The sequence below is a fragment of the Stegodyphus dumicola genome, chromosome X1 (genome assembly GCF_044657685.1).
Source record: "Stegodyphus dumicola isolate Sdum_Otavi_A_Nest chromosome X1, ASM4465768v1".
Classification (NCBI taxonomy): domain Eukaryota; kingdom Metazoa; phylum Arthropoda; class Arachnida; order Araneae; family Eresidae; genus Stegodyphus; species Stegodyphus dumicola.
This window is the reverse complement of record NC_140780.1, coordinates 48420304-48444660: the sequence shown is the minus strand read 5'-3', so window position 1 is coordinate 48444660 and position 24357 is coordinate 48420304. Positions and strand designations below refer to the sequence as shown.

General features: G+C 33.8%; 1 protein-coding gene across 2 annotated transcripts in view; it reads right to left on the bottom strand.

Annotated features, from left to right (window-relative positions):
* LOC118201491 (uncharacterized) overlaps positions 1-23993 on the bottom strand; it is a 219342-nt gene extending 195349 nt beyond the window's left edge. Inside the window, exon 1 of one of the 2 annotated variants that reach the window (XM_085808427.1) lies at positions 22932-23993. In XM_085808427.1, coding sequence (XP_085664553.1) covers positions 22932-23927 — 996 coding nt within the window. In that variant the 5' untranslated portion in view covers positions 23928-23993. The remainder of the gene's footprint in view (positions 1-22931) is intronic. The other variant, XM_085808426.1, reaches the window with a different exon arrangement.
* Positions 23994-24357: the final 364 nt, after the last annotated feature.

Here is a 24357-nt window from a genome sequence, read left to right as displayed (position 1 = left end):
CTTAACTATAGCTAACTAAAGAAGACTTAGCCGAAGCAATATACAAATATTTAACGTAGTTGGCCCTTAATTTAAATTAGCCGGCGAATATCAAAAGGCACATAATATACAGCCGATCGTAATAGCTTCAACAGAGACTTAGCTTGAAGGCAACCACGCGCTACTCAGGATTCCTAGCTCTCCCTTCGTCTCACGAAGCAAGTCGAACCTTCCTTAAATACTTCATCTAACTCATTTGCATTCAAAGCGATTCTAAAAACTCATTCTAGTAGGGAGTTGTAAGTGAGAACAAGAATTGATAGGAAAGGGCCTTTAAAATTAAAATAACTGTTATAAAATTAAAATATACCTTACAACTCCCTTTGTCGTTTGAAATGTTGTAAAAGGAATCTTCCTAAAGAAATAAATAGTATTTTAAACGCGATAGGTGACGAAATATTTGAAAACATGTTACGTTCTGTGTGGCAAATACCTATACAAAATGGGAAAAAGTTAACTAAATTATTAAATTATTAAACAGAATATATAAATTCTGTCATTTATTTACTGGTTTTTGAACCACAACCGGTGTGCACTTATTCCCTGATAACAATCATAAAAATTAGTTTTTCACTTTTTAATGCATTCTTTCCTAGCTTTTATGTTAGTTTGAATTTTCCTGTTAAAGTAATATTTATTTGCATTTGAAATCGTTCTGACTGACCTTAAGACTTAATTTTTGCATTTTTTTCAGTTTACCAATTATTGTCTATTTATATGAATTACTATTATTATAATTTATTATGAATTTCTTTTATGTAGCAAGTTTTTGCGTGTTATAACAGTGTTATTTTTGATAATTTTGCTACCATCAAAGTGCTAAATTTATGATTGCAATTGTGTTAGAAGTAAGTACATCATATAAATAAATGCCAGCACAAAGTGCTCACTTTTTAAAGGTAAGCATAAAAACAGAATGCTATAGAACTGAAAATGTAATACAGCTTAATTGTAGTATGAACGGCGGCAACTTTGGTTTAGGTCCAGTTTAGTTTTGAACAATTATATGGCAAAGCATCTGAAGGCTATATGTTTAAGAAAAACTCATTCGTTTGTGGAGGACTTTCAAAGAAAAATTGTATGGTAATCACATTAAATAAGAGGAAAATCACGAAATCCCAGTATAGCAAGTCCATTCGTCGAGAACTGAACCCTGATCGAACTACCAATTTCAGCTGTCTTATGCATTCGACCTTGAACTAGCCTTGAAGTAGAATTTCAGATCAGTGGTCTAATGCTAGAAAGTTAACAGCAAACTACTGACTACTGCTTTTATTATATTATTACTCATTTATAAAAGGTTTCTAGGTATTTGATAAAGAACTCCACTTATGGTTTGTGAAAAATCTAGTATTAGAGTATCTAAATTAGTAGAAATGAGAGCAAAGTTACACTAATTTGACTCATTTAATGTTAATGCGTATTTAGCATTCAGTATTAAGAGTGAAAGTAGGATCATTGCATTCCTAGTTTCATGTTAATGTTGCAGTGCAAAATAACTTATTTTATAGATTTTGTTGTTTTATGCATTGTTGTTTTACATTTCTATTCATTTAATCTCTTTAACTTCGATAGCACAAGCGTAAAATATTCGCTGCATGAAATGCCCAGCGGTTGCTGAGAGAATTAGGCCATTGAAAATTGTTAATTCGATCCTTTTCAAAATCCCAGCGAATGGGCTGGTAGTATTGGCTTTTTGTATAATGTGAATACTAGTATCTAGTTCCCCTTAGAGTATCTAGTTCCCCTTGAGCATCTTTTCTCTTGGACAGATTGTCCTTAGCTTTTTGCCATAATCAAAAATAACATAATTTGCTTTATGAAATATCTTAATCTTTGGTTGAAAATTAAGTTTTCATCTTATGTAAGGTCATTGAAAAAGACGGGATTGATTATTTGAAAAAAAAGTGGATGAGACAACTTAACAATTTATGTTTCAAAACAAGAATGCAAGTTGTTATTGCTTTATCATATAATTTATAAGTTTCAATGTGAGCTTTGTTGATTGCCCTGTAGATATCAAAGCATCAGCTTTGTTTCCGTTCTCATATGCTCGTTTTGGCTTGATTGTAGCAACGATAACAAATGACGCACTGGTGAAAAAGTAGTATATAAGTTCACTGAACATTAACATTGATCAGTTAAAACAGATATAAAATCCTCTTATCAAAACACTCACTGCACGTTTTGTTACTTGGTCGCCATCTTCATGTGAACTGCGGCAGCATCTTTGTTGCCGAGCAAAGCTTCTACATATCACAAAGTTAATTCGTATTCTAAAAACAGTCAGAACTACAATACTTCATGATCGTTTTGGTACAAGTTCAAGAAGATTGATTTACGATAAAGCAGAATATATCTATTTAAAATCAGGTTCATCTCTTTTGATGACTCTGTATTTTGAGTAAGTAATTTAAAGTAACTATTCAAAACATTAGAGCAGTATTATCATTCTGTCATTTATTTCTATATTCATAATTCAAAATTAAAACGTTTATTGCTTTAATTAAGTATTTTTTGAAAATAAGTTTGTGCGTGACTGAAGAACAGTTTGTAAATAATCTGCTAATAGGCTTAGAAGATAACTTAAAAGAACTTTTCTTCTTAAAAAAAAAAAAAAAAAAAAAAAAAAAAAACATTTTTAGCTTTAACTTTGAAGGAAAGTTAATAGTAGTATATGGGCGTAAATTATAAAGTGAACAAAATAATTCTTTCAAAAAAATCCTTATTTAAAAAAATTCCTATCTTAAGAATGTACAATAGCAGGTGTTACGATTAAAACTTCAAATGTCGTAAGTATATTTGTGGGAAAAAACAGGCACAGAATGTGGTGAAAATTAGATCATTTACAGCAATTACGAACACCAAAAATAGTTTAATTTACTTTCTTTTTAGCTGCTTAGCACGCTGTAATCAATATCTAGGACACGGGACATGCATCTTTTTTCCAAACAAAGAAATCTGAAAGAGTCTCAATATAATTTAGAGAAATCGGATGATGATAGTAAGTCCCCTGCAGTGGTCAAATGGTAAAGACTGCTGAATAATGGCACTTGGACCGGGTTTCGAATCCAGGGAAACGGACTGACTGCCTGATTAGTTTTCGTGGTTTTTCCAACTATTAATTTTTGTACGAGCGAGTTGGATGGCCTTGTATGCGTTTCCATATTCAGATAACCTGAAACCTAACCTTGAGAAGGTAACTGGCCTTTTTCAGTTTATGGATATTTTCAGCATGGAACAGTTATCCAAAAGAAAATAGAACTAGTTAGAGTAAAATAAAGTACATGTAGTAGTATGCAAAGAAAAGCTTTGGAGACATAGAATGACGATGGGAATGCTGATTGGCACATAGCAGAATACTCAGAATTACTTCTGGGACGTGTGCTATTGTCAAGATGAGTATCATTCTCTTTTTTCTGACCAGATGACACAATAACGAGCGTTATTATCAACGTGAGTATCATACATTCTCTTTCTTCTGGCAAGACGTGTTGCAGTAGTATCATTAGCATGTCCATTGGAGAATTAAATTATACTGTTTTTCAATATGAGATTCATTTTTTCAAAGACCATCTGTTCAGCAATGAGACTCGAGTGTGCCTTGACATTAGATACTCATTCAGAACAGATAAGGCGTCTCAACTTTTATAATAACGAAACAGAAAAGCTACGCCAAATTTATTTGCATGGGATGCCATAAATTATGATTCAGATTACGTTCCAGATACTTTGAAATACAGCAACAGTAAGACTTTCGTAAGACCTGCAGCTAAGACATCTCCTTCTCTACACTAGTAAAGCTAGGAAAGATGACCTGCAATTACTTCCTCAGCTAACTTTTTGTATTAAATTTGAATTGAATTTTGTCTAGAAATTTAGAGAACAGATATTTTCCCAGATAGTTACAAATTGTACTGCTCTAACAGGCTACAATACTTAAATTGAATACAATTGACCACATGGTCATTCTTTCTCCTGAACGTATGATTTTCTTACATTAATTTTATACCCGAGGCTTTACGCATTCATGGTGTGAGTTTTTCAGTTTCTGCCAATGCAATTAGTATGCATATATTAGAAAGCAACACAAAATTTATAAAACCGATGTGATATATGTAGTTATGAGAATAAAAACTATTTTGAATATAAAATTCTTTTGGATTTTCAGTAATATGTATTTTTTTTTAACTGGATTGCAACATGGTTACAAAAGACTAACAGACAAAGTTATATCAGATTACGCGAACTCTTTGTTGCATAGATTACTAGGTCTTAAATAAGTTGAATTATTTTATCAAATCTTTTGATCTACAAACAATATTTTAAAACTTAAATATCCTGATGCACATTAAGACAAATATAATATTGCTTGTACGTATAACTGCAAAATGTTGGCATTATCCATCTCATGCTCAGTTTACGTTTATATTCATTCATGGACGAAAATTGCGTAGACCTTTATTTTTATGCAGCTGATTGTATTTAAATTTAAGAAGGTTAGTTGATAAAGAACAGGAACCTTTGTCAATGTATTGTGCCACTTACACTAGACTGTGCTTAGTGACGCTGCCTGCTGTACCAAAGGGCCCGGTTTTGAATTCCGGAGAAAGCATGGATATTTGTAAGTGTACAGTGGCTCAACAGCATACACAGCAAGCCAAAATCATCTTCAAAAGTTGGCGGTAGAGGAAGAAGTGTGGAAGACCCTCGGATCGCACCAGGGCTGATCTTCCTCGGAGTTCCATTCGGGGTGGAAGCTTAGCAGTTAGCTAGGCCCGACTATAACCTAATATGCATACTTCGATGCAATGGTCTTGCTTCAAGCTGTACCTGTCAATTTATTGTCAAAATCTCCCTAAAAGTTTTTGCATAATTTTCTTGATAACCTCAATCCTTCTATCTTCTAACTGTACAAAGTCCAGTAAATTGCTGCGCTTCAATAAGAATTCCACAAAATATCTTTCGTTAAACAACTGTGTTCTCCTGTTTTGTTGCAATAGAGTATTTTTAGAGTTCTTTATAAAACCAGCTATTCATTTGACTAGTGTACCACGCAAGTAGAGCTTAGTCCGTTTTATAATACCCGAAACAGTCTAGTGCTTTCGATATGGGTTAGGTTATTTTGTAAGATTTTCTAAATCTTTACGTAACCACCCCGCTGAGTAATGGAAAGCACATGCGGCTAGCAATCGGAAGGTCCTGGGTTCGGGCGAGGGTGTTGTTGATTTCATTGTTTCCCTGCTTTGAAAAATTCCAAATGGCTCTCAAATTTTGAACATGATAAAACACATGAGGGCTACCTACTAGAGTGAGAGACACTTTCTAAAGGAAACTAGTTTGTATTGATTCTACACATGAGAAAAACCACGAAATCCACCCATGCAACTAGCCCATTCACTTGAGTTTGAACCCAAGACAAAATACAAGCAAAGCAGTATTTAGCACTCCCTCAGTACGGAGGAGACCTCATGCATCTCCTGCTGCATGCCAGAATAACCAATAAAGTATCAAAGTATCAAGGAGACCTCAAAGGCACTGCGGCGGGATTAGAAAGATAAGAAATTTCTTTGTATGGTCGCACTCCCAATTCGTAGTCTTTGAGCTGCTACGAAGTTAATTTGTTAGTTGGTTAGAATCTGGGTGCAATCCGGCCCACCTTAGTGAATGTAAATTCACTTTATGCATCCGAGCTATTACGAGGTGTGAGATGACATTCTCTGACATTGCAGAAGCTCTGACATACAGAGTCATAACTTCACGAACAGTGTCAATAGATTTTAGTGATTTGCACTGTGTTTGTCATCAAGTCCTCTCGATTTCAGGAAGGCTGACGGACCAATGCTCCTATTTTCTCTTCCGTTATCGTTTTAATTATAATGAATCAGAGAAAGTAAAACACAACCGAAAAATTAAGAGGATGTGATTAATTAATTCTCCAAAATGTTTCAGAGATAGCAGCAGGTATGAATGCTCTTGGACTTTCGACTAGACTTTTGCTGCTAGCAAGATCCTCACATAATGAGGAAAATAATTATCGTACGTATGGAATCAATATTGATTGTCAAATGTTGTTATGTATTATTAATACAGCTCCTCACATATTTAATAAATGTGTTTTAGTCTATATGCAGCAAATAATACTGAACCTAAATAAACACAACCAACACCAGTTACCACATGGTGTCTCCTCATCAGAACGCACCGTCTCCACCCAAACACTATAGCTACAATCTGCTTTGTTTCATCTACCATAGGATATCATTTGGCATGTTTTTGAGTATTCTACGACAATGGTAACTTATATACTGAGTTACTCATCATTATATAGTTGAGAAGCTTTTCGAGGTCGCAATTACGGTTCGTTTATTCTTCAAACTAATCATGCGTTTCTTTTCATTAGTTTCTCCCCTCTTTTAGTATGCTTTCGTTGTGTAATGGCAGCACACTCTGCGCGCATTCGAGAGGTCCAGGTTCGAGTCCCGACGAGGGCATTCCTCGTTTTTCATATCTCCTGCTTCAAAATAACCTAATGACTCTACAACACTTGTTAATGACATAAGGTTTACTTTTAATCTGCCAGAGAGTTTCAAAAGCATAAATTTCCTTGTGCCTGCATCAATTACTATACTATATCTTGCGGATTCATTTAATGAAAAGCTTTTTTTTTTTTTTTTTTTTGAAGTTTTCAAATAAAGTTTCCAAAGAATTAAAAATTGGGCGCCCGGAAAGCGACTGAACTCGTTATTCTTTTCACGAAGCAGTAAACAGAGCTACGTGAAACTACAGGGGTTGGACAAAAATATGGAAACACCTTTAAAAAACATGTTTCTTTGCTTAATATGGTGTAGGAAACCCGTTTGCATCCAAAACAGCTTGCAGTCTTCTCGGAATGGATAAATACAGTTCCTGTATGTTTGCCAAGGGAATATTATACCCTTCTTCCTGCAAAACGGTGGCAAGTTCAGATAACGACGTTGGCGGTGGATAACGAGAACGCACTTTCCGTTCCAATGTAGACCACGAAGGTTCGATAATATTCAGGTCTGGTGACTGTGATGGCCAGGGGAGATGGGATAACTCATCCTCGTGCTCAGAATACCAGTCCTGGACAATGTGAGCTGTGTGAACACGGGCTTTGTCGTCTCGGAAGACACCATCACCATCGGGGAACAAAGTTTGTACCATGGGATGAACTTGATCGGCCAAAATGTTCACATAAGTCTTGGCAGTCATGTGCCCTGACACAGTTATCATGGGGCTAGCAGAGAACCACGATATGGCTGCCCAAACCATAACAGAACCCCCGCCATGTTTCACTCTTGGCAACAAGCAGTCTGTATTATAGGCTTGAGATGGCGTTCTCCAGACGTAAACTCGGCCAGAAGTGGGAAAAGATGTGAAAGAAGACTCGGCAGACAATATTACTCGCTTCCACTGCTCTATAGTCCAGGCTTTATGACTTAAACACAACCTTTTCCTGTTACGGGCATTAGCATCACTGGTGAGTGGCTTCTCAATTGCAGCACGGCCAGCAATTCCCTGTTTATGAAGCTCCCTTCTAATTGTTTTGGTACTCACAGGGTTCGGTAACACAACATTCATTTCAGCAGTAACTTTTGCAGCTGTGGTCTTCTTATTCTTCGTCACAATTGCCCTTAATGATCGTCTGTCACGATCACTCAGGACACACTTTCGTCCGCGCTGTGATTTAGCAGATGATGTTTTTCCGCTTTTCAAATATGCGGAATAATTCTTCGATACAGTACCTCTTGAAACACTAAACACCTCGGCTACCTTGCTTACGGAAGCACCTATCATACGTGCTCCAACAATTTGCCCACGTTCGAAGTCTGTTAACTCTGACATAATGCAATGACAACCTCACATAACAGTACTCCGACAACAACTGAACTGTTTAGCACATTTACGAAGTTGTATAGGTGGCGTCAGTAGTCATAAACGCCAGCGCCACCTACATATTTCATTAAAATCAATCTTTCTTTTCAAACATGCATTTCACAAGGTTTTCCCATATTTTTGTCCATCCACTGTACAACTACCTTTAGCTAATTTTTATTAGTTATTAAAGATTCCTAATTATTCGATTTTCGTCTGACGGAGTTGCAACCAGGTGCCTTCGTTACAGTCTTTATTCACTGGTCTAATATTGTTATGAATGAGTTTGATTGTGGAACTTACACAGCGAAAATAGTTTTTAATGATTCTGTAGTGATTTTAACTACTACAAAATCTGGAACGAGTAATTTTGAAATAAATAATTATGTTTTAAATAGTAATATGTCAAATAAAAATATTAGTTTTTTTTTAACTCTTTTTGTTCTTTTTAAATTTTAATTTTGAAGCATCTACTAGGTATACGTAAAATAATTTATTTAGACGTGATAAAATCTGTAGCGTTAATACCGAAGTTATGCAGCGCAGCAGAGCTAATTATGGGAGCAGACAGAAACATGTACAGGCGTTCTGATGCTAAATTTTATTCGTGGTATAACGTTTGGAAGTTCAATTGCACTCTTGTGTATTCCTAAATGAGCTGACTAATAATATTACTTCAATCACTTCAGCTATATTTTGCTGTTCAGCTCTTAGTGAACTTTTAGTGCTCTTAGTAAGCTTTCAGTGTGTTTACTTTGGTTTAATTGATTATAGCAAATCACACCAGGACTATCCGCCTGAGGGAAGGAATGCTTTCGTTGTGGACTTTCTATGGAAAACAGGCTCGTAAACGCGTTAAACAGGAGGAAAATCATGAAAACTTCCGTGCAGCCAGCCCGTTAGCCTGGAATCGGAGCAGGTTGGAACTACCTGTGTTCAGCAATTTGACTGTTCGGCTGCTGGCGGGAATTTATCCTTTTCGAAAATTTGTTATTTTTAAATGTTTCAAATTGATAAAAAAAGACAAGGTAAAACAATAAAGTTCGCTGAATGACATCATAGAAAGCATATGCGTATTATTGGGCAACCGATGAAATGCAGAATAGGTACTTCACGACATGTTTCAAAATGTCTGAGTGTGACGTAATTATAAGAATTATGGCTTCTGCTAGCAATACTCTAACATGCAAAAAAAGTATAGCAGCAGTGACTATAAAATGGATCACCGGCCGAATTTAAAGTTCTTTTTTAGGTTCAGTAAACCTGTGAAAGGAGTCACGACATGCTGAAACAAGCTTTCGGAGTTGAAGCCCTACTATTAAAGTTAGTTTATGAAGGGTTTACACGTTTTAGGGATGGACGAGATTTCTTAAAGACGCTGCTTAAATAGGTCTACTAGTCTACGCGGTCTCTTAGTGACAAAAACATTGAAAAAGTTAAGATGTTACCCGGGAAATGCATCAATGAATTCTAACACGTACTATTAAGATATAGGATTTGTTGCGTACGTACATAAAATGCTGAGGCGACCTCTCTGGATGGCTTGAAATTGCTTCTTTTTTTCTTTGAGTAATTAGCATTGTCCATATCGCTGCTCCATAGGCTATAATTCTTCTATTGCTATTCTTAGGACTAGTTTCTGAATAGGGTGGTTCAATCTCCAATTATATTCTTGTATTTTTCTGAGATTTTTTGCTATTCGGTGAATTTTATATTTTATCCTTTTCAAGTGCTCAATGAAACTGAATTTGTCGTCAGTTGTTATGCCTAGTTATTTAATGATTTTCACAATCTTGATTTTTCCCCGTATTTCAAATCTCCCTCTTGAACATTGCCCACCAGCGGCCGAGCGGTTAAAGTCGCTGAACACTGGTAGTTCGGTCCGAGGTTCGAATCCCGCGAACGGGCTGGCTGCATGGGCGTTTTCGTGGTTTTCCCCATGTGTAACGTGTATACGAGCCAGTTTCCCTTAGAAAGTCCTCCACGAAGGCATCCCTCCCCTTAGGCAGATAGCCCTAGTGTGCTTTGCCGTAATTAAATACATCACATCACATCACTCTCTTGAACATTACAGGATATTTTGTAATGTATTCCTGAACATTACAAAACAACACCGAATGCGACACTTTCTTTTTTTTTTACAGGATATCTCCCACTCTTTCTAGCATAAAAAAGAACGCATCATCTCACCAGTCTACGAAGGAACAGAGATTTCGAAAATTACGAACTTAAATGAAACGAACTATGAGTTTCCGGCACATAGGTATGAGCTCCATCCGGCTAAAACTACGAATTTTCAACTAAATTTTAAAGTCTGACCTGTACCAGATCTTTTCCCACAAGCATACATAGATGGGTCCAAGTACGAAAGTGGTGTGGGCCCTTGTATTGTACAAATCTCGGAATGAGTATACAGAGAAAAAGTTCCTTATGTCCGCAGGCAATACTGTATTTCAAGCAGAATTAAGCGCAGCAGAGCATACCATAAACTACTGCATCAAAAACGAATTAAATCATTCAATATTAAAACAAAATCCCTTTATATGCTTTAAGCAACATTCAGTGTAACTCTTCAGCTGTCCAAAAAAAAACACAATAGCCAACAAAAATAGGAGTGTATACGTATGCATTGAATGGGTGAAAATGTATGTTGGGAATAAAGTGAATGAAAAAGCCCATCGCCTTGTCAAAAAGCGACGTGTGATGATAATGCACAATCACTTCATAAACCCTGGCCCAAATCATATTTAAAAGCGAATACTCAAGATTTTATGTTATGCACAAATGTCCTGAGAAACCGGTATGCTATAGGTCATTGCATTTTCCCAGCATATTTTTATGCAGGAAATATCGCAATCACAAATCTGTGTGCATGCGGACGAAAGTGAGATCTAGAATATTGCATTTTTACATCTACAGTTTCCTGAGACTTGCCATTTCGAACCGACAGCTAAAAAGCAAAAAATAGAAACATCATCAAATTCATAGCTAAAAAGGGAGAAGATACATATGCTCTGTTTAAAGCTCACATTTTGATCTTACTCTCTAGTTCCAATATAATCTGTTATACATAGAGAAAACCATGGAAATGCCATGCAGCCCGTTCGCAGGTTTCGAACCGCTGAGCGAACTACCAGTGTTCAGCGACTTTACCGCTCTTCGATACTTTGTTGGTTATTCTGGCATGCAGCGGGAGATGCACTACTCCCCTTTAGCGCTCGACGTTAGTGGGCTCTTTAATATATTAGTGTTCAGTATTATTTGCATTTTTTTTTTTTTTTTGCATATTTTCTTTAGTTTGTACCGCATAAGCTTACTTAGCTTGAACGTACACCAAAGTTTGGTATGTGGATATGTCATCATTACGTATTTTCCATCTAATGTAACTTTAAACACTATCATATATAATTATTTAGCGACATTTACGCACTTATTATATTATGATTTTTGCAATTTCTATGAGAATTGTTATTTGCGTTTTTCAAGGCTGTTTTCTATCCTCATGCATTTTTTTTATTGCGGTGTGTAAATAACGTGTGAATAATATGTGATTCATACTACGCAATGTAATATTGACTAATATTTGATTCATATTACCCAATGTAATTTTATGTGTTTAAATTTAAAACAAACATACCAAATTATGTAATTTATACCAAATATAGAAAATACTGTAAAATATGTGATCAGTTTGCATTCCATCTGATAGCTGCGCTGACAAGTGTACCGTAGAGGGATTTGGCCCTGCCGATTTTAATTAGACCAAATGAATGGCTTTGCATGATGCTAGGCGGGGCGAGTGCCGTTTGCTTAAGATTGCTAAAATTATGTAGGGATGTTACCCGGTTACCCATACTAACTAAAACGAATGTCGCCCATACTTCAACGAGCAACCCGAGGCGACCTCTTGGTCCCTTCTCCAAGGACCTGACTACACTGGACCTTCGTTCATAAAATAATTTATGCCCTATAGAACTGTAGCTCACGGTCATCCATTGCCTTATCTTGCTTCAGCAGATTTCTTCTTATTCCCGAACTTGAAATAAGCCCCAAAATGAAAATAAGTTTTAGATATTTTAGACGTTCGAAGCTATGTAAATAGGATTCTCCACAGAATTCTGAAAAGGATTTTGCCTACAGTTTTCGTGAACTCAAGCTGTCAGAAGTACATTGCAGATGACGGACATTACTTCGAAAGAATATAAAGCGTATTTTCTGATTTAGGAAAACATTTCTCGTTTATGAATATAATCATCAAGTTTTCATGTACCACTTTCTACTAGTTGGCTGTATCTTCACAGGAAACTAAGATGCGCTATTAAGTTCGTAATTAATGATGGTTAATTCATTAAAGCAAAGCGCAAGAGAGCTACCCGATTAAAGCAAGTGAAGCCTTCTTGAAAGACTTTCTAAACGAATCTAACTCGTATTTATATTGCATATGAGAAAAACCACGAAATAAACTGCGATGATCCCTAAAGAGAGGGATGTCTTTGTGAGAAAATTTTCATCTTTCCTTTTTGCATCATTTCGCCACAAAGTTCTCTTATTTCAGAATTTATGTAGATTTAAGCGGGAAACAGTTCTACTTCAAAGATACAAAAGCACAGCATAGCCAGTGTGTGAGTTATGATATTAAAGCCGACATTACTTGCCGTTGAATTTTCTTCTAAGCGAGGAACTGCTGGCTCACGTTAGATTGAAAATAACAAGATAGAACTGGCTTAGTAAGTTAGAATTTTAAATCACTACGTATTAGCAACCTTAGGTGAATCTTGTAGCTTCTGTTAGAATGTTAGATATCATAATTAGAAAAGCTTGTCTTCTCAGACAGGTGGTGTATTTAATTATGGCAAAGCACACGAGGGCTATCTGCCTAAAGGGAGGGATGCCTTTCGTGGAGGACTTTCTAAGGGAAACTGGCTCGTATACACGTTACACATGGGGAAAACCACGAAAACGCCCATGCAGCCAACCCGTTCGCGGGATTCGAACCTCAGACCGAACTACCAGTGTTCAGCGTCTTTACCGCTCGGCCGCTGGTGGGCCCTTCTCAGACAGATCTTAGCGGTCGGTACTTTTATGTTTTATTATTTTAATTTAGCCCTCTCAAAAGGTAAAGGAGAATAAACTTAAATTATATTTGTCTGTTGATTTTAGTTATTTTAGCGCTAATAACTCACCTATATTAATCTAAATAACATCTAATTTCATTTGTACGTAAGCTAGTTTAGTTAAGCCCCAGATAGGTACCAGATCCTATTTTATTTATATTTTCATTTCCATTATGTATTTACCCAACATCTATAAGTAAACCTATATGCAAGTGGGCTTTTGTTTCTTTTGTTCAGATGGAAATTTCGTAGCTCTCGCCTTATGATAGGTTATCTGAGTAAGGCAAAGCATACAAGAGCTATCTGCATAAGGGGAGACATGCCTTTGTGGAGGACTGTCTAAGTGAGATGGATCGTATTCATGTAACACATAGGGGAAAAAACACGAAAACCAGCCGTCTACCCAACCCGTTCACCTGGGTTCGAACCCGGGATATACTGCAATAAGCAGACTTTGTTGAGGTTCAATAGCTTTAAGAATAGGTGCAATGGAATTACTGCGTTCACTAAGAAATTTGGGGGAAAATACTACATTTTGCAGAAACTGTCCTGCAGTTTCTTTAATTCTATTTTAAAATTTAGTTTAAGATAAAAATCATGTTGTGTCTAGGAAAAAAAAGTTGGAATTTAGAATATTGTAAAAAGAATTCACATGAAAAGGGTGATTTTTCTTTCTTTAAATTGAACAATTGTTTTGCATGTGGTAGTTAGAGCTTGGCGCATTCTGAAAATTTGGCAAATTTTACTAAGGTGGGTTGCGCTAATACTTAGATATACACCATCTAAGACGAGAGCTGTAAGCAAGAAGGCAGTAATGATTTTAATGAAGCTGCTTAATGTCTATTAAAGTAAACTTTTATTAATTAAGATGGATCTGAATTTGTATTTGTTTATATTCACCTCGAAGAAATATTTAATATTTTCAGGATAGGCATTGTGTTCCCTAGTAAAAGGAAATGTATTGCCACTTGAGGAATATATTTGTTACAAGTTCCGTGCGCAAGTGATTCAATGAAATAAATGCACAGCTGCCATTTAAATAATTAAGTTTTTTTCTTTATTGAAAAATGCTCAAGTTGTTACACGACGTTAATGTACAATGAAATCATAACATGGCAGATCTTTCTAATACCATTTGACTTTGCTTTTTTAACATCTTATTTTGAAGATTAGATTTTATGTTCCATATTTTTAACTTCTAGAGTACTAAACTTTTAAATTAGTAGATGTATTATAATTCGTTAATCTCAACCTATTTTAGCCTTTAAACTGTGATCAGGACATGAAGATTAGAATGAAAATTTTAAAAAAAATATTATAAATTTCATATTTTAAAAATCTTTAAGCCTTTTGTTAACTTTTTGAAACTTAAGCAGTAAACTCTTCCAGGTGTTAAACTGTAATCTAAAGTTTTCAGACTGCAATTTTTTACTTAATTTTTTTTTTATTTTGCTTCCGTCCATACTAAATGTCATCGAAAAAATAATCAAGAAGCTTTATTTTAAAGCTTCTTGATTATTATTAAGGCAAATGTAATATTTCTGTTGTCTGAAACCAAAGCAAATTTTTACTAAAATAATTAATGTACTTAGGTAGTTTCATAACAAAAGAAAGCAATTCATAAGAAAACATACATTTTTATGAATGTTTTGTTAAAAGACACTTTGGTCAGCATTTCGTTTTTCATTCGTCACATGAGACAAGACTTTGCACTTTTTTGTGCAATTTTAAGCCGCTTGGGAAATAATTTAAATTCACAGGCAATGGTGTTAGGTTCGACACCTTGGTAAACTATTACGATTTTGTAATTTTCAAGGCTGATTATAAAACCTTGAATAAGAACTGTAGGATAACATTTAGAAGACAAGAGACAACAATATTTATTTATGTTTGAAAATATTGCATATTTTGTGATTTTGGGAAGCTAGAAGTGCTTTATTACATCCATAATATAAAAGATTATTTTTAATATATTTCTGGAAATTTATGCTTTATAGGGTATTTACTTCAAACTAGCTGCACCAGTTGCTTATTCGGAAGATACTTAGTATCTGACTTTCTGTAAATTTAAGAAATCTGCAGCTCACTAAGAATGTATGTTGCTTGAATACTTAATAGTAGAACTATAACTATTACGAACATTATATATTGCCTAAAGATTTTTAAATGCAAATCATTTTTGACTTTAATTGATTTCAAATTATATTTCAGAAAAAAAAATTGTCAATAGAGATAACTGAGAGAATTTTACTACTAAGCTAAATTACTTGCCAAAATATGAAATAAATAAAATTCAATTTCCTTTCGAATAAAACCTATTTCTAATCAATAAAATAAGTATATCCCAATGTTGAAATAAATTATATCTAATCCGTGAAAACCCATTTACTTCTCTACTGAAATTATACACGCCTAGCTATGTACATTTAAACCCACACGGAAAGAACATATTCAAATTTTTCTGGTCCCATACATTCATTACAAATAAAATTAACGTGTGCATTTTTATGAGAACAAATCTCATACAAAATGAAGCAATATCATATTGTTTTCTATTTTTTTTATTGCAAATTTAAGTTATTTTAAATTAGAGTATTAGCATTTACATCCGGATTAACAATTTCTCCTTTAAGAGAAAGCTGCATTTAAAAAAATTTGCATTAATTTCAGCTGACGAAATGCGTAACCAAAGCTACAATGTTCCTACATTTCTGACAAAATTGTAACTACAATAAAGGAGCATCATAGCCATTGTTGAGATGAATTCTCACACCTTTTTAATACCTTTTTTTTAATTATTTGAGAAAATTAAATCTGAATCCCTGAGTCATACGAAATTGCATGATACATAGAATTCCCAGAGATGATTAGAAAATTCGAGTTTATCACGTACTAACAGTTTTAACAGGAAAAGTTGCTATTTAGAAGAACAGTAGAGTTGGTAAATGTAAATGCGTTTCGAAACTAAAAAACAATATTTATTGAAGTTTCACAAAAACAAATAGAAAGTCTTTTAGGTCGGATTTGCTTTTCAGAATACAGATGAAACAAATTTCCAGTCAACAACTGTTTCATTATTTTTAGCAATTTCATTCCGAATGTAATGTTAAATTTAACATAACCATATCAAAATACAAAAAAAATTATAATATTTACATAAAATTTGGATATGATTGATTTTAAGTTAAATTAATGATAATACACTATCAAAAATTTACAATTTCTTCTTCCTTGCAATCATGATTTAATATTAATGTAATTTCTTTCTTCTACTGTAGCTAAATTTTTATTTAAAAACTTATTATTTAATTAGCACCAAAAGTGTTATTAGTCTCGATCCTCACTTTTTTATCCGCACCCGTCAAACTCTTTTAGGAATCTTAAAGATATGCTGTTTTTAAGTATTTTATTATTTATTTTGGTGTTAAATTTAATGTGACGTAACTAGGAAGAAAGGGATGTTTAGTAAATAAAGTTAAAAAGAGAAAAATAAGTTGTGTAAGTCATTTTACTAAGAAAACAGAACATTGATATGATAAATTAGGAAAAGCTGAAAAAAGAAAATTAATAGCAAAGCTTAATACTGCAGCGGGAATTATAAGCATATGCTTATTTTAAAAATCAATTTTGCTATTGAATTTTATGTTGCGTAAAAGAAAGTCATGTTTAACGAAGTAGTGAAAAAGACAAAAAGTGTTGTGTAAGTCATCTCGTTAAAAAATTGAACGTTGGTATGATGAGCTGAAGAAAGACTGAAATAAATATAAAAATGCATGGAAACACTTAGCTCTCTATCAGAAATTTAAAAAAATGACTCTATCAAAGTTTGGAGATTTTACTATTTATTTTTAGAGATTTTACTATTTAAATATTATGTGACATAAATGCGAAGAAAGCGATGTCTAAGGATAAAGACCAGAAAAGCTGTGTTAGGAGAAGAGAGCCTAAAAGCAACTGTTAGGTCAGCAACACCATAAAATGGTAATTATTGGTAACTTGTGAGCTGAGTGATAACATAAAAAGACATAACAATCCCTCTCGTGCGAAGTTAAAATCTGAATTTTTCAGATTTTAAAAAATTTATTTATATGTTTTGTATTAACTGTTAGTTTTTCCTTGATTCATACTTTTTATCGCTCTTACTATGTCTCCTGCACTCTTTATTTTAGAAATAAAATCCTGATTTAAGATAGAATATTCGAAGAAACATATTTTCATATCCAGGTAAAACTCAGTTTACAAGAGTATCAAACCGAAATAAATTCCCTTTTAGGTTACACATCCCGAAAATTCAGGAAGGTAATGGGCGTAATTCAAATATATCCCACTTATTCTCTAAAGCGAAGCTCTTTATGTTCCGGAATTTCATGACAAGTGTCATACCATTTGTCATTAAATACGAATAGTGAGCCTTTGTAGTTTTGAGACATAAATATCTTCGCTTTAAGGTCACATAGCATCTCCATTTGATCGATAGATTCTTTGGCAGCATGTTAGAACTAATGTAAGAAACACGACGACGTATTGTGAATGTCGTTCTAAAACTTCATATCCCTTAATTGGATCACGGCAGGCTGAGAAAGAAGGGCACGTGATACATGTTTTCCTTTTCACGAGGATCATTTATAATGCTAGAACTTGAATCCTAATTTTTCGCTTGAACTGTTAGTTAATGAAGATTTGCTTTAGGACAATCACAACTAACTGATATTAAGTTTTGATTTGAGTTATATCTTTCTGTTGGAATTAATGGAGTACACGGAATTTCTAGATGATCAGATTTCAATACGCTTGTTGGTTTGCGATTTTCTCGAATTTAACTAGAATTATATTTTAGGATTATATTCAAAACTCTTGAAGTTACATTTAGTAGACTGACATGAAGAAGTCACTTTTTATAGATTGTCTTAAGTTTTGAAGTAAAGGAGCTCAAATTTTTTAAGTTAATTAAATTAATAGGATTTGGCTTGTACTGAAAACATGATATCCATATTTTCAGTACTTTTTTACCTGGTGTGAAATGAGTTACAGTGTAAAATAGTTACAAAATAGAATTTTATTCAAAACAACTTCATCCACCAGTCGTGTGCTACTGGCATTCCCTTTTGAAACAATTTTATATCCCTTCAAGCTTTTCGGTTACAAGACTTAATTAATGTAAACTATTATTTAGCTATGCAAAGTAGTAAAATTTTATCGCCCCAAAGGGTAACTAGTTGTTTTGTTTGTGTAGATGTTAACGCTGTTTGACAGTGTTATACAGGAGTACTTTTTTGCAATGACCTGCAAAGATTAGTATTGATCTATTCCCCCCTTTCGCTGTTCGATATACGGAAGTAAATCTCGGTAAAAATTTTCATTCAAGATGAAGTATGCACAATATCATTAAGAACGTTTTGTATGCAGACAGCCTGCAATCGGCTGTATGCGCGGAAAGTATCTCTGAAACTTCACAGAAATGAGTGAAAATCAGAAGAAATGATGAGAGCTCATGCTTAGAAGGGATTTTGATGAATAAGCTTCAGAGCGCTATTAGTCTGTTAACCAAAGAAAATAATATCTTACTCGTTGGTCAATTTAGCTTACCCAATTTATCTGTTAAGATATGTGTCTGCTTCATTTTTATTATTATTATTTTTCTTAGGAAATAATAAGACTGAATATTTGCTCCTAACTGTAAGATATATTTAAAAACTAGAAAATTTCTCAACTGATTTGGTATATTTATAAAAAATATTTTTAAGATTTTGAAGTAATTGTATCTCTTAAAATATTTTTAAGATTCTGATGAAATTGTATTTATCTGTAAACGATATTTTGATGTTATTGTATTGCTGTGCATCCGATGGTGATTTTAAATCTATCAGGGCATTTCTGTGAAATGTACGGATTGATCAGCAATCTACAGCGATGAACTTAACAACTTTGATAACTGTTTTCCAAAAGGGAAATGAAAAACGGTTTTCCAGAAGGTTAAAAAAAAGGTTCAAAAGAGTTTTTCAAAAAGGATCGAATTCTAACAAATGATTACTAATACTGGATAATGTTCTTACAAGAGGCATAAAATATTTAGCTATAAAATATCACGCTATTGAGATAATGACTTAAGCATTTAAATACGCTTATTTGAACAATGCAAAACAGTACCTGCTTATAACTGATGCTGAAGATTGTCTTCTTCTATATCTTAAGTTCACTTAAACGTATTTCTATAAATTCTAGAATGTGATTTTAAATCTTTTGATATTAGTCTGAATCTCTTGGAGTGTAGCGTTTTGAGCTGTTCCACTGTAAGAAATTTATTTTTGTACTTTGTAATTGCCTTTCAACAGGCCTCTAAAGGAAGAATTTAACAGGTATTAGATCGAGAGACTTAGGCGAGCAATGTCACATTCTGAACACCGGCATGCGAAATCTAAAATTTTATTTTGAGACGGAGCTATCTTGAAAAACATTTGACTGCACAGATCTTGCCTGCTAACGCCTGTGTGATTTCTTTCTTTGGACCTTATTAAAGGTAAAAATGTACAAAAATAAGTATTTTTTAGCGTCAAGAACTTATTGAGAGTTGTTCTGACATATGAAAGATAAGTGCATGCAAATTTTAAAATTATTATTCCAATAACATAATTTTTATAGACGACAGTTCGGGACCTCTAGCGAGAGAATATATTTTGTACTGAAATTTTAACAATTTTACTACAAAATTGTTCACCATACACTAGTATTTGGATTATTGTTCAGATTCTTAATATTTTTGTGTCCTCTCTCAAACCGCTCATTATAACTCAGCAATACTTTGCTTGACAAACCTTGCTAATAAATTATAGTCATCTGTGTGTCTTTTAAGCTCATAAGAGCTGATATTGACTAGTTATATTTTGATTTTCCAAAGTAAAAAAGAGAAAGAAATCGTTTTATATTTCTATAAATATTAAGGGAAGAACTACAAACAGTGTACAGAGGTTTGTCCTTAAATACTGAATATAAATTGGCCCTGGTGACATACTCCTTTTTAATTTTCGCTGTACGCTGGTAAAATGTTTGGGGAGTTATTTTAGGGGAACATTCCTCTGAAGAATAAAATAAGTTTCTTGCTTAATTGCTTCATGTATAAAAAAATACATGTGGTAACTTCTTACTAAAGAGACTGCTAAGAATTCTGAGATTAATACAAACATTATTTTATGATTTGGAAGTTTTTTATAGCAAATTGTTGCGTAACTTAATCGAAAATTCTGTTGCAGGTTAGCTCATAATGAGCGTCAAATTATTATTAATAAGAATTATTAATAAGAATTTTTAAAAAGTAAGAGTACTAACTACGTCATATTTGGCAAATTATTTCATATGTATTTCAATGATTTGAAAGAACTATATTCTTTTTAAGTGTACCTTTAATCATATTAAAATTTTATATGTCACAACATTTTATTAGTTTTACTTGGTAACAATTTGAAATTTTTTATTCATATTTACATAGATCAAAGTTTTGCCATGTTGTATGTAAACCTCATTAGATGTACTGTTTTACCAAGGTAATAATCTCCTTTTTTGAATTTTATCAGTTAAATTTTAATGAAGTTCTCGCCATTCTACATGCCTCCCCCCAAAAATCTGATGTCCCCAAAAGTCTGATTCCAGAATATCGTAGTAAATTTACTCGAACAGTGACGATAAATTTTTTCAGAACAATTAGATGAGAGGGCAAACTCAAAGCAGTTGCTATTTTTTTACTCTAGAGAGAAAGGAGATGAATGAAAGAACTGAGAGATGTTTCCATACATTACATACATATATTTTGAAAGTCTAAAATAAAACTAACTTCATGGTTTCAGATTATGAGACTTATAAGTGTGGCAGATTTGCATTATCAGTATTTGTAAGTGAATATGCAAATAGATTTTTTAGCAAAGTAATCTTGGGGCTTTGTGACTTGGAAAAGATGCCTTCGTGGAAACCAGCTCGTATTCATGTTAACATGGGAGAACTACAAAATTCTAAGAACTCTGTCTCAGGTTGAATTACTAAACTTCTGAGTGTTATTCATTCTACTGTAAGCCCATCAGCGGGCGAGCGGTAAAGTCGCTGAACACTGGTAGTTCGGTCTGAGGTTCAAATCCCGCGAACGGGCTGGCTGCATGGGCGTTTTCGTGGTTTTCCCCCATGTATAACATGTATACGAGCCAGTTTCCCTTAGAAAGTCCTCCACGAAGGCATCCCTTACCTTAGGCAGATAGCCCTAGTGTCCTTTGCCATAATTAAATACACCACACCACCATTCTACTGTAAGTACAACATGCTCTTATGGCCGTATATGTAAGAAAGTTGATAATCCAATAACTAAACAATTTAGTAAGAATTTATTAGTATATAAGGAGAGAAAGAGAGAGAATTTGAAAATGTATGTTATTAGTTTATAAGTATTTTCTATTGTATCACTTTAAAAAGTTATTTCATAAAATTTTAATTGACTGCCTTTTTATTTTCTAAAAGGTTTTTCAATTTAACCAGCTTTTTCAAGTAAGTTTTTATTAAACTAGCATTCCAAATCTTGAAAACATTATGGCGATTTAAACTCTGCGCATTCTTTTTAGATTAAGTGGTAAGACCAGTTTGAAGTTTGGCTCATTTAACCAGTTATGCATTTATTCTGCCTTAAAAATTTAATTACATTTATTCTTTATTTAATTAAATGCTTGCGGACCTGAATGAATGTATAATAAACAGCTAAAATATATATTGAAATATTAATTTTTTTACATGATTAAGATAGCAAAAATTACAATTGTATCGTAGTTATGAAGTAGAGAAAAGAAATTCATAAAAGTATTTAAAGTAAACAAAAGAAGATAAACTTCTTCTACATAGAACACGAAACATAGTCAGATTTATATATAATTTTGAATTCTTTAATTTAAATTTGCCTTCTTTGAATATAATACTACTTTTTATTAATTAGTAAATACATTTCAGTATCATCAGATATTTGAATTCCATGTCAGTAGGCTAAAAATTAAAACTTACGACTTTTTAGTCCTTGTACAAATAGAAATTTAAATTTAACCTTATAACTAAAAACTATCCATTTTATGTTACTATAAGTTTTCCTACTTATATATTTCTAACAGAATAATATTTAAGCAATGTAAATAAAATATGATTTCACTTTCCTAAAATTATTAAATATAGTGAATCCGACCCTACGATTTAAATTCAAGATTACTATGAAAAACCAAAATTCCTCTGAACTTAGTTTTCAGAAAATTGAATTCGAATTACTTCAAATTAAAGATTTTGTCAAAGATATGATATCATGCGTAAAACGAAAAATTGAGAAAGTAAAAGGCAACGGATTATAGCTGAACACACAGGCATACACAGGAAAGAAAGCTGTCCGCAGAGCAAATTTTAAGGGAAACTGTTCTGTAGTAATACCACATTCACCTAAAAAAACTGTAGAAACCCAAACTCATACAGACCATCTTTCCGGGAAGCGAACCGTGGACAAAACTGCCATTATGCGGTAGTTTTATCATTTCGCTTATTGGTAGGTATACCGAAATTTGTTACGAAACGGAATTATTCCTGTGTTTTATAAAGTTACTATGAAATATTATCAAATATTGCCCCAAAAGGTGGAAGATTAACAAATATAAAACACTATTTTTAAACAACTGAATGTGCAATATAATCGAAAATCTCAGTTTTATGTTTTAAAATGAACTCTACTTTTATCCATTATTTTACCGAATGTTATATTTAACAAAAACTTTGGTAATTTACTTGCGCAACTTTCTGTGCAAATTTCAGACTTCATTTTAAGTGTAAACATAAAAATTTTAAATCGTTAATAATCATATCAAAATATTATCTTACCGGATCCACAACATTCGGAGGTAATCCAGTTTTACTGAATTGTTTAAAAAGGGCTTCGACACCTGTCCAGTCACTCTTTCTGCATAGTTGTATTAAAGTTTGAATGGAATCTTCTTGTTCTGAATCTTCCGCCGTGTTTATCGTCGCTTCGGAATCCGGTTCCGAATCTGGTGGTGGAGGAGGAGAATGTTGTACATCTGTAGGATTCGTCAATGGAATCGGCCGTGTACCTGAAGTAGAAGCTTGAACAGGCGTAGATATAATATTTGTTCTGCTAGTAGATGATGATGATAAAGGTAGTGGAGCTCTTCCTGGCCTTCGGAAAGCTCGAGAAGCCAGTCGTCTGGGCAAAGGAGGAGGTGGTTTCAAAGCATGAGGTTTCGCAGAAGATGTCTGCTCTTGCCTTCTTCCAGACAATGCATTATTTGAAATTCGATGTCGACCTAAGTTATTGGCTACAGCCTCTAATTTAGAAGCTTTGTAAACCAATGATGCAAGATCATTACTTTTAGAAGGAATATTGTTTGAGGATTTTGACTGATCTTGCAGCCTAGAAGAAGATTGTCTATTTTGTTCGTCATTGCCTCTAGCTGGATATGTTTTGATGCTAGGACTTTGAACTGGAGGCAGAGGCTCTGAACTGTTTTCTAAACGTTCGGTTGAATCTGTGTTAGCACCACTTTGTGTGTTAGTTGAATCATGAGGGTCCGATTTGCCCGAAGATGGCGTCATGCGCGTGAAAACAGTGTCCCCGGAATATAAATCTTGATAAGAACCTTTTAATGAAGGAGAAAGAGCATTCGTTTCTATAGTTTGTGGTAATTTTGCGGAGTTCCGCTCTTTAACCCATTCATCATTTACTTTTGGTGAACTTGGTTTGGCAGTATCCCCTTGCATATGCTCGAAAAGAAATCGAACGGGATCGGTAAATCTAAAATCAACCATTCTTGATCTCTGGGATGCCGGCAGATCATTTCCAAGAGCCGCGGGATCCATGGTATCAACTTTCTTCGTCTAAGGTTTCTAAGTAACAACAGGATCGTGTGCCTAGACAACATACTCGCCGCTTCTCTTTTCGTTGCTTCCTTTTGCTCATGCGTGATTCGCTCAATCTAACGAATGGCTGCCGACCTCACGAAGCATATCCGCTGCACGCTACAAAAGGAATAATGAATAGTTCATTTTAGGCTTCTGCTTTAGCGGCATTTTAACTTTCTCTTTTCTTACCGTACTCTAAATATTTCTTTTTCGCTGAACTTATAGGAAACAATAAAAGTCGACATTGGCCAGCATTAAAAATAAAACAGTTCAACCAGGCATACATTTTTCTTTCATGAAATGAAACGAAAGTTTAAAGAAATATCCTTAATTTTAAATTTCATAAATCCAGTAACGTGCGTAATCCGACTATTTCTTTTATACTTTA